Source organism: Nelumbo nucifera, chromosome 4 (assembly GCF_055504915.1).
Source record: "Nelumbo nucifera cultivar China Antique chromosome 4, China Antique-T2T, whole genome shotgun sequence".
Lineage (NCBI taxonomy): Eukaryota > Viridiplantae > Streptophyta > Magnoliopsida > Proteales > Nelumbonaceae > Nelumbo > Nelumbo nucifera.
Window position 1 is genome coordinate 6634058 of NC_142652.1, and position 15836 is coordinate 6649893.

The following is a 15836-nucleotide window of genomic DNA, read 5'->3' on the forward strand; positions in this document are numbered from 1 at the left end:
GGGTTTCATAACCAAGCAACAACAGAAATATATAGATAATAACTTCTTTCCTTACAATTATAGCATCTTTTCTTTTTTGTCCATTGGGCTATCCAACGGAAACTCAGAGATCAACCCATCCCCCCGCTACCCATGACCCCAAACCATGGTGGCAGTCGAGTTCAGCTTCCATCAGTGCAAGCTTGTGATCACACCGTTCAAATAACCTATTGTAACCCTTGTATTGGGAATATCTCCCCATAAAATAAAGGGAGAATGACCAATCAGCCCAGATCAGAATTTTATAGTCTCAAAGTACAGGGGGAATGCATCCTGACCGTGAATTGATGCCAAATTCACGGGCAGGATGTGGTTTATAGGGGGGAGAGGGCTAGTAGGGGGGGCTGGAATTCAGAAATCTGCATCGGGTGTATCCATACTTCTTCGTAAAATAAATCACATAAGTGCGGAGATATTCCCAATGCAAGAATCTAAAGGCTGTTTGAATGGGCGTTGCATTCACCGAAGCCGATCCCATGGCAGTGGGATTTGACCTTCAAAGTGTTTTTTTTTTATTGAATTCGAATCATCGTCTTTTGCCCCCATAGGGGCCGCATTTCATTTATACTTGATGTAAATTCACTTTTTCCGCAATTCTTCTCAAAGGTATTATGGTGGGAAATTGGGAACTAATAGCAGGGCTCGAAACCACTTCACTTTCGGGACTACCCGGTCTATACATCAATCGAGCCACCACTAAGGTGGTGTGGATTGGTCACGATGTATTCAGTTTCAATCCACACCACCTCTGTGCCATGTGTTCGGTTGGCTGTGGTGTGGATTGATCCATGCTATTTCATGGATTGGCTTACACCACAATCCATTTTCTCATCCACGGGTTTATCTCGTGGAAGCATCTACACAATACTGTTTTATATATAGAATAATGATCCCATACTTCGCATGATTGTTTAACCCTAATATAAGACCTCTTTTATTTTTACCATTGCAACACTTCTTTGTGAGCTCGTCATTGCTACTCTTCTCTATTTGAACTATGGTTGTAATTGAATCGGACTCAAATCAGATGCAACAAAATCCACATTCAATTCAATTATTGAGAACCTACATTTGAATCCAATCGGGTTGGATTCGAATTTGAATCATAACGACTCGGATCGAATTCAAATTTAATTCGACTCTGCTATAAATTTTCTAAAATATCAGAAAAATAAAATTTATTTATTTTTCAACTTTTATATATAATAAATTAATATAAATATAACATACTAAATTATTATATATAAATTCATATATAATATATTTTTATAATTCTAAATATAATTATATAAAATTTATATATTAAAATTAATAAATATTATAATAATTGGTTTCATATTTTAATCGGATATCGATTGTAACATCTGAATCTGATCCGATTAAATAAATACATCATCTGAATCCGAGATAATCGGATCGGATGTTAGATCAGGCCTTAGATTTTCGGGTATAATTAACAAACCTAATTCGAACCACTCGCCACTCCTCCTCCGACCACTTCTCTTTTTGAACCACTCGCCACTGCTACTCATGTTTATTAATTAATAATAATATTATTTTATTAATGATTAAGTTTCAAATATTACTTTTATTAATATTAATAATAATTATTAAATGTTATTGATATTATTAATTATTACTAATATTATTTTTATTAACTATTAAAATTCTTAGCAATTTAATAATATTTTTTATTGTGTATATTACAAAAAATAATATATTGTTTTTTTAATGATTGATGACATAGATTATCTCAAATGTTGTAATTGAGATCAAGATTCAAAGTAATCGACACATATCGACCGATACGTATCGTTCCAGCACCCCTCCGATATGCCTCTACAGTGGGTGTATCGGGGGTTTGACTGGTCCAGGGGATGGAGGAGACCTAAACCGACCCCCCTGAACCGGTTGCAAAAAGAAAAAAAAAAACATATAAAAATAGGGCGATTCGCCCGATACACCCAATGCACATGGAGGTGTAGTGTGGATCAATCCACACATTTTTGTTCACGGTGTAGAACAACCACCTTGTTGGAATGTGGTTTATTTTCATCCACACCACACCCAATTTCTCATCTATGCTATAGAATACCCCCTAAGTTGGTTATTTTAAAATATTGATATATTTGATATGCACAAACACATGTATCAAGTAATTTATTGTTATAAAAATTATTTTTTTTTTAAATTTTTTTCTTCAATATTTTGATTACGGGTAAACTGACAGATTTGGACAAACAATCCTTAAAAAAGACTGCCATATGATATGCCATATCGTGTCAAAATTTCGAACCTTGAATTTAACCGATGTATGTATTAACAACAACAATCAATGAGGGATGAATACTCTCTTGAGGTTTCTTTTTTGTTTGATACATTGAGAAGAAGAAAGGCAGAAGAAAAGAACAAAGGGGCGGAATAACAAGAGAACAAGCAAACGATACTCTTAAAAACCACGACGAAGCTGTCTTCCTGCCACATCCATCCTAACTAGATAGTTGAAGTTTCACAAGTCGTGTAGATAAAGAGAAGTTATCTTCACGGACATGACCCTCATTCGCTAGCTAATCAACAAAGCAATTTTTTTTTCCTAGGAGTATGGTTGTAGGAGATTCTAGAGCTTCAAAGTGGTAGGCTATTGTTTGAAATCCTCCACCAGAGAAAGGCATCAGGGGAGCTTTATACTTTCCTGAAGAAAGTTGACGACTACCAAAGAGTCACTTTCTATTACGATGGATGAAGAGTATACTTGCATGGTTAGCTTGTGGGCTTGAAAAATCGACTAGTGATTTCCTACTCATTTTTTCTACCCATTCTCTATCCGTTGTGAATTGGAGCCACACATCTCTATTATGAATTGAGAGATGTGCAACTGCAATTCACAGCAGTTAGAGAGTGGGTAGGAAAAGTGAGTAAGAAATCTGGGCTCTCCAAAATCTGCTCACAATTCAGCCAAGTGATTGTTGAAACTCCTATTTTGCTCATCTTAGCCATTAATACCTCCCCTGTATGGTTTCTCTGATGCATAGGCGTAGCTACCATAAGCATCAAACTTGGAGCTAGACAGAGGGTGGTTAGCCTCATGATGTCACTGGAACAGCATCCCGCTCTTATAACTATTTCTTGAGGAGAGAGAGAGATTTATTTTTAAATATTTTATCATTCATGCTCTTCTAAAGGAGTCAGAAGAGGGTCACCACTCTTTCTATATACCATTGACTGTTTTGTGCCATTTCAACTCCAATATCTTGTTCAGATTCCAGTCAGGTTCAGCCAAACGATCGCTGATATCTGGTTCTACAAGTCTCCAGACTTGGGCTGTAACTTGGCACTTAATTAAAATATGATCTTTATCTTCCATCTGACCGTAGAAGGGGCACCTTGGGTCGATGCTTAACCGTTAACCCTCTTTCTACAATCATTTTTCTAGTTGGAAACTTGAATCTTGTTTTAGATGAGAAGCCATAAAAAAATTTTAATCTTCTCAGCACACAGGATGTTGCAGTAGAAGTTTATTAGTTTAATCATTTCATGGCTCAAACTGTTATTATGTCTTAAGAAGTTACAAGTTATTTTCACTGCCAACTGAGTGGTGGCTCGGTTGGCTTGTAAACTGGGTAGTCTCAAGGGAGATATGGTTTTGAGTTCCACTATCAATTCTCACCACTTTTAAGAAAAGTTATTTATGTTGATAGAAAAAGTACTGTATTATGCAAAAAAATTGAAAATGAGACCCCTGTTTACTAAAATTTTGTTCGCGCGCAATCCTCAGGAAACAGGAACTACTGCTCTCAACTTTCCGAGATCCCAACTACTACTATTCGAGTCCATCAAGTCTCTCTCACTTTCATGTGTAAGTTTGCTTGGTTCCATTCTCTATCATTATAAATTTCTTTTAGGGGTACGGACGAGGTTCTTATAATTACTCATTCATATTCATACCCTGCCTTTTTATAAAATAATTCTTACATCTATATCCATTTTGTTGGGCGGTATAAAGAAGAAATAAGGTTTTTAAAACCAAATCGGACAACGAACCGGTTAACGGTCCAACCCCGAGTCAAACGGTCTAACTGTTCAAATTAAATGGATCTGACAAAAATATTAAAATATGGCTAAACTATTGAACAGTTTGAACCAAGGTTCAAAATATTGATACGTTTGATACGCCAGTAGGGGTGTATCGGGCGTTTTGATACTCGTTTTTTTACCTTTTTCTTATTATTTTTTTTAAAACTAGTTCAGGGAAGCCGGTCTAGGACCCCTCCATCCCCTGAACTGTTCAGACCCCCGATACACCCATTGTAGGGGCGTATCGGAAGGGTCCCAGAATGATACGTATCAACCGATACGGGCCAATACATAGTGATACTTTGAACCTTAGTCCAAACGGTTCAACCGCCTAAGTCAGCGATTTGCTGATCAAATCAACGGTTTTTGACAAAATAATAGTTCTATGATAAACCAGAACCAATCACCTGACCAGTTCCCAATTTTTTCGGTCCAATTTGTTTTTGAAAACCATGGGAAAAAAACCTCTCTTTCATTAGTTTTTTTCATCATTTTTTGCTCAAAAACCCAATATGCCTTTTAATAAATCAAAATAATCTTATTGTTATCCTAATGGTAATGGATCCACCACCTCACCCCATTCCACTTTCCAAACATCCACCCCGATCCCTAGCAGCAGCACCTACACGGCTACTACACTCACGACACTTCGCCAGCACCACATCCTACACCCAGTCACCCAACCCATCTGTGAAAACAAGTCTGAGATGATATTTTCCACAGCAAACGCCGATCCACAATTCTCATCAAAGTGAGATTGCTTGGAATATTTGCATTTCCAAGGTAAAACCTATCACCATTCACCATGCCATTGTCAGTTATGATATTCACGATTCAGGGAGTATCTTGTAATTACGTGAGAAAAATAAAACAAAATTCATTACACAAAGTTCTAGTACATACCACAACATATAGTAATCTAATTTAACAACCGATTGATCTTACTACATAAGCAATTGATTTTAGGTGCTACACTGAGATATTATTTTCTCTACTCTCAACACAAAGGGCGCATCTGGGTCAACAAGCTGGAGGGGGCAGGATTATTTTCTATTTCTTGTTATAGGGTGGGGCCCTAAAAATTCCAGCTCGCCCAGTAACCGGAAGATGATTACAAGGTGGGCGGGATCCATATATAGCCATGTGTTTGCACATAACCGGCTTTTGCCAGCAGCTCATCAGCCTCCACTGGACCTCGGCTCCCTGGCTTGTATGGAAGTGGCTTCAGCTCCCCATCGTCAATTTTGTGTAGCAACGGAGTGAAAATCTCCCATGCCGCCTGTTGATCAAAAACATCACACCAGTAAATCTTTGAGCCATATTGCGCATAGAGATTTTCAAGCCAGAAATGGAATAATTCACTTACCCTCAACTCATCTCTGCGAACAAAATGCTGTTGATCGCCTCGTATTCTGCAAAAAAGAGTCCCAGCCGAGTTAATTGTGACAAAGTGATAATTGACTAACTGTGATGGTAATCTTCATTGTATGTACAGTATGGCTGCATGCATATAATACAAGCATATAAAATGACAAAGATGAAATCATACGTATCGAGAATTAGTCGTTCATAAGCCTCTGGAATTGTAACTCCTTGGTAACGTTGCCCATATGACAAATCTAGTTCGCTTTGGATGGTTGACATCTCCAGCCCTGGTTGCTTGACCTGTGAGAGGAAAGTTCAAAGGTGTTAAGGAAGAGGAAAAACCGTGCATGATAATTATCATTATTACGAGTAGCACTTTGATCACTTAGGTCTAGGGCGTGCCCCATTTATCAAAAACGGGGTAGACCCGAATTAGCACCCTAAAGTTATAATAGACTACTGTTTTCAACACACAACAACACAATAAAGAAGCTGGGGATTAGTTTAGCTATTACATGCTTTCACCATCTGAATGGGTAAAAAATTGTGCCTTCAATTTTAAGCATTCTATATTGTTTCTACTATCGAATGGATACAGATAAAAATATTTAGAAGAGCATGTCAAAATTCAGATATATATAAAGCACTCCAATTCCAATGGATAATTATCGAGCAGCTAAAATACTAAGTTTGGTATCCCTGGTTGAACCACCAAACAACAGTAAATAAACACACGAGAGTGGAATTTAATCAACAGATCACAGTAGTAGCAAGAAACGGAGGAAGACTTGTTAACAAAATTCTGTCAAATTTATAGAACTTGTGGGAAGATCATTTTCCTGGATGGTCTACCATGATAGATGACAACCGGCCAAGATGAACCAACATTGTCCAGATAAAATCAGGCTCGTCAGTCCTAAGATTAGGGATTCATCTCACTAATAAGATTCTTTGGTCGTTTAGGGAAGCTTACCGAATGACCCAAACCCACTCCCATGATAATATTGATATTAATAACAATAATGACAAATTGCAATAGCATTTAGCAGTCATTTTTACTGATTAATAAACGGATCATATTATTATACAACAAAACCAAACCTAGACCAAGTGGAGCCCAAACAAGTTTGCACTAGGCATGTTTAGTTAAATATTTGAGCTTGAGGCTCAGGCTTCATAAGAACTGGGTATCACAAAAATGCTTCAACAACTTTAACCCAATGGAGGTTGAGGCATCCGTTTCATTACAAAATATGTCACAAAATTTTAACTTAGAATGTTAAAAAGATACAAGAAGTTTTCAGGCAACAATAAAGATAGTGAAACAGTGAACTTGTTCACAACATGAGAAGAAACACTTACCGTAAGTTTCATGTACATGGCCTCTGAAGGTTGCAAGCGTATTACAAATTCATTCCTCCCTTGCTTTTTAGCTATGCAAGAGGAACATATGGAACATAAGACATTATTGAACATCAATTAGCAAGAAGAACCATAAAGAGAAATGATAGAGAATAAACCAGGTCCCTGAAGGGCCTAGATGCACATGTCTTATAATTTACAATAATGCTCCTCTTATGCTTAATAGACATATACAGGGCTTAGCATGAAGATTTAACCAACACTATGGGTGGAAATAGATGAAATCAAGATTAAAATATTGAATGAATAATCAGTAATAGATTTTCATATGATATGCATGTTTTAGATGTTCTTTCAGATAATTACTTTAGAAATCTCAGTCCATATATTATCTGCATGGAATCAAGCTTGATTTAGAGAACTTAAGATAGTGTTTAACATGTGGAAGCAAAAAGTTAAATGAACATAAAGAATAACTTGCTATCTTACATCTAAAAATATCTCCTGGAACATCTTTAAACTGAACACGTATTTCTGCCTTTCTTGAATTTAATGCTTTCCCTGCCTTGAGTATAAAAGGAACGCCTGCATAGAAAAAGAACCTGGGCATTAGTGGCAAATATGGGTCAAAACATTAGTTAAATGTTTTGGAGTCTAAGATGATGCTTAGATTAATCTAGTTCAGAAGGACTACATATACAGTCTGGATCTGAAATACAAGGAAAGAATTCCTGATCACATCCCTGCTTGGTTTCTATTCATTTCTGGTAACCTTTCAACAAAATTGCTAAGAATAACTTAACAGAACAATGGAATATTCAACAAAAGCAAACTTATTGCACCTTCCCATCTTTCATTGTGAATTCGCAGAACTACAGTTGCAAAAGTTGGGGTGTTTGAATCATCAGCAACCGTTGGGTCATCTCTGTAGCTGTCATACTGTCCAAGAACAACCTCCTCAGGTTTTATAGGTAGGACTGATTGAAGCACCTGAAATATCATATCATAATCACCAAAACGAGAACACAATGAGTGTATTTGGGATGTTTAATATACAACTTTATAATGGTTTATCAGTAATCAGAATAGGCTACAATAATACATAATGCATACATAAATCTAAGATATGTTTAGGTGATAGCCATTGTAATCTCTTATTTCTGGTCAAACTTTGGCATACCAGGAAATATATTGCAAAATGTTAGCATTATACAAATATTAAAAGATAATAACTATTTTAAATATTGGAAGAATGGCTAGCATATGGCTTTGATAGATGACACAAAACAAAGAAAGTGTCTCATGTAAAAGAATCAAGACAGATACCTTTACTTTCTCATCTCTTATGTGCTCAGGCTTAAGAGAAACAGGTTTCTCCATGGCAACCAAACAAAGAACCTGCAGTTGGTAAGAAACAAACAACATATATGTGAATTAGCAGCAAAAAAAGAAAGTTTCAGATTGCAACTCAAGCAGGTTGATGTATAATTGGAAAAGAGTCACTTATGATTATGCCTAAGAGAATATCCAAGAATTACCTGCAGCAGATGATTTTGAATGATATCGCGGATTATTCTGCCAAAAAAAAAAGAATGATGTTTGCTTATCAATTAAACGTTAGCAAGGATATAGATGTATCATATATATACTCCAACTATTTGATGGAGTACATTTTGTATTTGAAAGACACATTTTTTTTGTAATAAAATGCAAATTATTAGATGGAAAAAAGAAATTACAGAGGAGAGTGGCCAGAAGTCACTCGAGAGAGAAAAGAGACAAAGCAGAACTTCAAAACCCTACACAAGCACTCCAAGCCAGCCAAGCCTCAACAAAATCAGCAGAAACCAGAGCCCACAAACTCACCACAAGACAAAACCCCACAACAGCAAAAGATCCCAAAACAGCCCAAAAATAAAACTCAAAAGTCAAAGCCAACAAAGACAAGAACCACTTCAAACCCCACAAGCAAACATCTAAAGTCGGGGAAAAAAAAAGCCAAAAACATCTCACATCTAAACTTGAAAGACACGATTTTTACAATCCAACAGCAGAATAAGGGTGAAACTTTTGAGATAAATATAGTTGCCTGAATTGAAACATAGAAAATTGAAGGTACAAGATGTTCTACTTAAATAATGAATAACCAATTATTAAGAAGAAATCCATATTTCTTCTTCTTCTTCCCAATCTCTATAGACATACAGATCTTGCAAAGTTAACAAGGATGTCCACATCTTAGGCAACTAGAGTTGTGCTTCCTTTCTAGTAATGTTCTCACAACAAGAATAGTCTCTTGCCAAGCAAAGATTTTTCTTCTATTTTATTTATTTGTTTACTATTACTTGGATAAACTGGAAATTCACACAATTGAAGATCATTAAATGCTTTAAGGGTGGATGTTTTGTTTAAAGATAAGGTAAAAAATAGAGTTAAACATTGCTGCTAAAAAAAAAAAAAAAGATTTTTGACACACAACAACATTGTACGAGTCCAGAGAACATACCCATATTCATCAAAATATCCACCACGCCCTTCTGTTCCAAAATCTTCCCTGAAGACAATCTGCCAGAATGAAGATAAAGATTTAAAATTTCTGAAAATTGAAGCTCACAATATAGAGATTAGTTGTCCAGGGAAGAGATGGTTTGCTTTTGAGCTTCCGAATGTCAATATTCATAGATTTAGCATGCATAAGATTGGACCAGAGCATGATCTAAATTCCGTAGCTCATGGGTCAGAACCATTATGGCCAAATGAAACATTGCAGAGAAAACAACAAATGACCCATGTCTGACTCCAGAAAGAACACAAGAAGGAAAAGAACATTCCCTGCTGTTTCTACTCAGGGTCACAATAAACATGGTAGCTAGTGAAGCCATATATTTTCCTTGAAAAGCATAAAGTTTTATAAAACAATATAAGGGAAACAAAAATAACAATTCCCCTTTGATAATCACAGAAAAGAAATGATTATAATCACAATGTAACAAGTAATAGAAAACTCTGTTCATCCAATAGTATAAAAAAGTTCCAGCCTAATGTTATCAAGAATAGCTTAGTTTTCTAGCATATGGTATGACCCAATAGCATAAGATTGCATTTGTTTCATAAATGCAGAAATGGAACTGAATTTCATTTTACCTCCAACTCCAACAAATGGCTAGAACCATAGGAATTTTAAATTCCAAAAAATAAAAGCAAATCCACCAGTTCTTTTCCTTGTTCCTCTCAGCTACAAGAATGTCAACCCAAGCAGTAGAATCCAGAAAGTTGCATGATTTGCCAATTCAACTTCACCTTCATTTCCATTTTTACCCATCCCAAATACAAGCTAAATTACTATCATGCATAATGATCGAAAGAGTTCCCTAAAGCATATTCACCTGTATGTTATCAATGTTATCACGGTTCCAGAGGGGCAAAAAGAAACGATTTGCAAAACGAAGCACAAGCTGCAATTGAAAAGGAGATTTTAAACATGATAAGTATAAGTAGGGAGAAGGAACAGAATGGGCCAGAAATAATTAAACCATTTGGGGAACATATACCAAGTTCTGCACCAATTCCTTTCCCAGGTAGTGGTCAATACGATATAGCTGTGGTTCATCAAATAAATTGCCAAGCTGGGTACTGAGATTCTCTGCAGATTCTAAATCCTTTCCAAAAGGCTTTTCAACAACTATGCGAGTCCATCCACCAAGATCGGCTGAAAATGAATTTAAAAATCCATTTATAAGGATGTATTTTTGAGATGTTCTGAAACCCAACCATGGCAATCATAGTCTGGCATATTCAGGATCATGAAATAGTCTAAATTACATAAAAAAAAAGATGTTATTAAATTGACTCTTTGATTAAGAGGAACAAAAATGAGCACCTTATATTGAAATTTTTAGTGTAGATAGACCCATAAAAACAATTCAGGATCCATGTTCATAGTAGTTTGGAGAATGTTTTAATGTCAGCTGCCAACCTGACACAAACCTCCTCCTTTTATTAGGGACACCGTATACAACACTCCTAATAAGTAATCTACTGTAAGTTGAAAGGGTTAAAAGAGCTAGGGGGAGACCAAAAAGGACATGAGTTGAGGTAGTAAGCAATGATTTAAGGGCTCATAATTTAAGAATGGACATGGCACCAAACAGAACTAAATGGTGAAACAGGATTCATGTAGCCAACCCCATATAGTTGGGACAAGGCTAAAATGATGATGATGATGATGATGATGATGATAGAACCATAAAAACACATGTGTGCACATATATACGCATGTCTGTATACATGTGCATGCATCCAAAACAAAATAAAAGTCCTCCTGATGTGAACCATCATAAAATATCAAGATGTCCATTACAAGTTTTCCTGCCTTTTTAAAGTCATCATAGAATCAATGAAATTTACAACCTTATTCAGTTAAGTGGTGAATGGAATTCAAACTCAGCATCTCAGGAGGAGGTGTCCTCATGCAAAACAAAAAAGGTGCACTTCTGAAATCCAAATTGCAGGTTGATGTGAAAATAAAGGGTGCATCTTTAAAGATAAATGACTTTGTCCATGCTAGCTTGTATTTAAGAGTGAGTTTGATGCATCCATCTCTATAAGGATCACTTACATTTATTCATGCAACAGTGTTTGATCATCTTGCACACAGGTGGATATACCGAGGGAGGAAGTGCAAGATAAAAAAGTCTACGGGATGATCCTTCTAGACTGTTTTTTGAGATTTCATGCTCTGAAATCTCCTTATCCAATAAACGGAACCCGTCCACAGAATCATAAGAACCACTAACATATTTGAGCTGCACAAAATTTGTGGAGCAATTAGAAATTTCTGAAGTAGCAAGTGATTGTAAGACATAGGTGAACAATGTAGGGAGAAATAGCCATGTACCAATTGCAAAAACTTTGATACATCTTCAGAGTGCTCAGAATCGCTCTTGCCATGAACAAGATATCTGCAGTTAATGGTACTCATGTGAATTAATCCTCAGCAGTCATTACATGCATTATAGCAACCAGTAAAAAGAGCTAATGAAATTGAGACGAAAATATAAATATTATGCATCAGAAATTCTACATAAGCAGAAAACAAACTCTGACATAAGGAAAATATAACTAGTTAACTACAACTTCCTATTTGCCAAGTTTATAGAAAGAATCCCCTAGATTAAATTATACCAGATTCCATTTGTAAGTAGTCAAAAGTCCTTAAACAAGTGGATGCTGACAAATAAGATGGACTAGTAGATTTTCCCAACTTGACGTATGAGATCATTACCCTAAAGAAAATCATCTATATTGAAACTTCTATATTTATTATACTATAATGGCACAAATCAGGATATTCATTGAAAAGAAATGAAAACAGAATGCCATCTAAGTACAGATGAAATAGCTTGGTATAGATTATGATAACAGTAATTTGTGTAAATATACCACAGGTAAGAGATCTCACTTGTGTATGCGGTCTCTCAACTCATCAGTCGAAATCTTGGTTCGCGCATACCCAAAAATATGAACTTCATTTGATTGTAGGAATCCCTGTGTAAAGCCAGACGAAAGTTAGTTCATGAATGCAGGTCTCTATAAACAATAAATCAATAGTTTCAGTCAAAATCAACCTAACTACTCTCCTGGAGGTAATCCAATCATTTTCTGGCTTTTAAGCTACCCCCCCCCCCCCCCAACCCCCACTTTGAACCATGTTTGCTGAATGAGTAGAGAAGATGGGACTTATCAAGGTTTAGAAGTAATAAGGAAAATTTGTCAGTGGGAGGAATTCATCTATAAACATATTTCATTAATGAAGATACTGAAAGGTTGTTTACCCATGAAGTTGAGAAAGTAGCTGCAAGGGAAGATTTCTCTTATTTACCATAAACAATATGAAATATTCTGAACAACCAGTTCTAAGACTGAAAGACGGTGAAACAACGACACTATTGGAAAAGAAGTTTATCAATGAGAAAGAGCAAGTAAATTCAACAAACCTGGCGGTAAAGATTGAAAAGCGCTGGGAAGGTCTTTTTCTTTGCAAGGTCACCAGAAGCACCAAGTACGATAATGGAGAGACATCCAGTTTCTGGGAGATTGTCAAAGTCTTTTCCATCAGAGAAGGAATCACTTCTCAAAGTATTCCTTCTTTCTATAGAGGAACCACCAGATTCCATCAGACTGACCAGACTGGTAGCGCTGGTGTCTCACAAGTATGTTGCTATTGTAAATTATATCACCTGATCTGTATTTGGTTAAAAAAAAAAAAACGAACAAAAAACAAAAAGTGGTAAGTACCGCTCCTACTTCACTTTACATGAGTGTTAAGATGGAGTAATATTCTTCATAGATAACTGAAGGACTATTCTGACTGCGATATGCTAGCTTATCCCGCATGGCTAACATGATATCAGAGCCATGATTCATGCACCATAGAGAGAGAATAAGTGGAAATTACTAAAAGAAAAATAAATCGAAAAGGTGTCGAAGTGATAGATTTATTGAAAATAACCAATTGATAATCTGATATATACCGAGAAAAATAAAGAAAATTGAGATAATACAAACAAAAAAAAGAAAAAAAATTTGAGAAAATTCTATATATGGAATATTTCAAGGAAATGTAGAAATTCACAGATCCACGATCTAAATAAAATCAAATTACAGAGTCGAGAAACTACATACATTCAAAGTTAGCTTAAGAATTAAAGAGTATAGGAGAGAGAACAAAGTTGAAAATATGAACCAGGTGATCAAATTGACGAAGAAACCGAAGAACCTGAAGAGGGAGAGAAAGAGAGAGAGAGAGAAGTTGCTCTCTTTCCTAGCTAGGTGAACCTTTGTATGTGATGCGATCTACGAAGCAGAAGAAAAAGGGTTACTCTGGTTTTTAATGGATCCTTTTCCGTTGATCACCAACCCCCTCCTCTGTTTCTTTATTCTTACCAGCCGCCTTGGTCGATTCGATTGGTTATTTATTTATTATTTTATTAAAATGAAAATAAAAAATATTCTAACTAACTAATGGTGCGAACTACGCACTCAGACAATCTGGGGAGTGGGGAAATCAAATTCCAACTTTTTTTTCTTATGTACACACAACACTAGATTATCCCATTGGTATATGGCTAATGGAAGGCATGAAACAACTCCACAAAATGATACTGCCACTTCCTCTCCAGACTCTCAGTTTGAATGGATTTGATCCTGTAACCAAACCGCGTATGGTGGGGGCACAGACACACTTGGCGCGCGAGGATTGTTTGACTCTTGGAGAAATATCACCGGCTGCTCATCTACCACATCTCAACCGTTGAAAGGGGTAGTTGGGTTGGGTTGGGTTCTTTTTGTCGATGGTTTTTTGCAATTACTCATATGCCCCTCGAACTAATCAAAATGTCAAAAACAAGTCCCGTTTCGTTTTTTGATTTTTGATTTTTCTGTTCACGATTTGACTCTTGGACTTTTGGTTTTGGATTGGCTGCCTGGCTGACAGTTGGGATTTGCTTTCCAGATTTTTCCTTCGTCCCTGGAAAGACAAGCGAGGACGACGGTTTGGTGGAAGGCTGGAAGCGAAAGCGATATCTGTCTTTCCCATTTGTTTTCTTTGACCAGTGAAACCGAAAGAAGAAAGGAAAACATCTTCCTTCTCCTTTACTCCCCGACTTCCTACCCCATCAATTCGAAAGTTCTCCCCTTAATTACTGATTGAGAATGAATGAATGATCGATAAAGTTACCGGTTGGTGGATGAAATTCAGATGAGATGGGCCCACAATCCACATTATCTACCCACCAGAACAAGAAGCAATTATGTAGCATGGGTCAAATGGGCTACTTTGTTCAGGTTTCCACTGGCGCTTATTGCGCCCATGGTCTATAACTTGTACAGCTAAGATTTATCCATCGAGAATCTTGATCGTGATTTCAGAATTTTGGATTAGCGGCCCAGTGGGCTAAAGTCCTAAGCGAGGGTAGATTCAGTGGAGACTGGAGACCGACCAGAAAAAAAAAAAAAAAGAGCAGGTGGGAACTGGATCTGATATTATCTGATTGTCAAAAGAGTATGATTCCTCCTATTCGATTATTTTTGGAATTGGAATACATTCCTCAATGGAAATTTCCCTCAACTTGATGTTTTTCTATTCCCAAACCAAACACGGTCTTATTGACCGCAAGTGTAGATTGGAATGAGCGTCTCTTTCTAAGGTGTTTGACCAAATACTACCACCAATCTTACGGTCAACGGTTCGATTCAACCTCGTTGAAACTTGAAACTTGAAATGAAACCCAAAAAAAAAGAGATTTAAGAGTTCTATTAGAGAATAAGATCTTTTTACCTTGTTTGTCTTTTATAGTCTTGCCAATAGAGGTGTTCATGGGAGTGTCCATTATAAATGGACCAGGTTCAATCCAATCTAATGAATATTTTGGATTAATCCAATTCAATGTTTGGACCATCCAATCCGTTCAAATTTATTTTGATTTAGATTGGTTTCAATCCAAATCTGGTCTATTGACACATATTCTTATCTTATATCAATGGATCAGATATTGGCTTAATCCAACCCAATCCAATATAAATTTGTTACGGACGAATCAGATCTAATCCAGTCTAATAAATATTTTGAACCGAATTGATCCAATCCAATATGTCTTATTGGTCCATCCAATCCGTCTAAATTGATTTTGGACTGGATGAGGTCCAATCCAATACCGGTCCATTAACACTCTTAATTCACCGGAATTATAATTGATCAAAGCCATTTTGTATCATCTCTTTCCAGCATCATAGATTTTCTCAAAACCTTTACGTGCCACTCGCTAGACCCTTTTAGTTCCTACACGGTGCACCTACACGTTCTTCAATTTCAATGAACAATCAACAATGGCTGAACGGCCAACTTCTTACGGTTGCACCAGTATCTCCCAACCCCCAAACATCCGTATGGATCTAATCGGACAACAGGATGCAAAAATCGTACGTGTAGATGATGT

General features: G+C 36.4%; 1 protein-coding gene across 5 annotated transcripts; it reads right to left on the reverse strand.

Annotated features, from left to right (window-relative positions):
* Window positions 1–4965: 4965 nt before the first annotated feature.
* Window positions 4966–14002, reverse strand: LOC104591632 (glucose-6-phosphate 1-dehydrogenase, cytoplasmic isoform). 5 transcript variants are annotated; one of them, XM_010250552.3, is made up of 16 exons: window positions 13586–14002; window positions 12837–13084; window positions 12302–12387; window positions 11738–11801; window positions 11459–11645; window positions 10392–10549; window positions 10227–10295; window positions 9347–9405; window positions 8379–8415; window positions 8167–8238; window positions 7683–7830; window positions 7330–7425; window positions 6841–6911; window positions 5663–5778; window positions 5480–5525; window positions 4966–5392 (listed from the first exon to the last, which is right to left on the reverse strand). In XM_010250552.3, the coding sequence occupies exons 2-16, from the start codon at window positions 13014–13016 to the stop codon at window positions 5225–5227; spliced, it is 1557 nt and encodes a 518-aa protein (XP_010248854.1). In that variant the 5' UTR covers window positions 13017–13084; window positions 13586–14002; the 3' UTR covers window positions 4966–5224. The 5 variants fall into 5 exon arrangements, with proteins under 5 accessions (XP_010248854.1, XP_088759058.1, XP_010248856.1 ...); XM_088902932.1 differs by having other exon boundaries at window positions 13722–13833; XM_010250554.3 differs by having other exon boundaries at window positions 13678–13806.
* Window positions 14003–15836: the final 1834 nt, after the last annotated feature.

What these genes read in the sequence shown, in the direction of transcription:
- LOC104591632 (XM_010250552.3), bottom strand. Translation starts at nt 13,016, where the DNA reads ATGGAATCTGGTGGTTCCTCTATAGAAAGAAGGAATACTTTGAGAAGT. An exon ending in TTTTCAATCTTTACCGCCAG is followed by an intron (nt 12,388 to 12,836) that starts GTTTGTTGAATT and finishes GGCTTTACACAG; the next exon opens with GGATTCCTACAATCAAATGA. An exon ending in TCCAGGAGATATTTTTAGAT is followed by an intron (nt 6,912 to 7,329) that starts GTAAGATAGCAA and finishes CCTCTTGCATAG; the next exon opens with CTAAAAAGCAAGGGAGGAAT.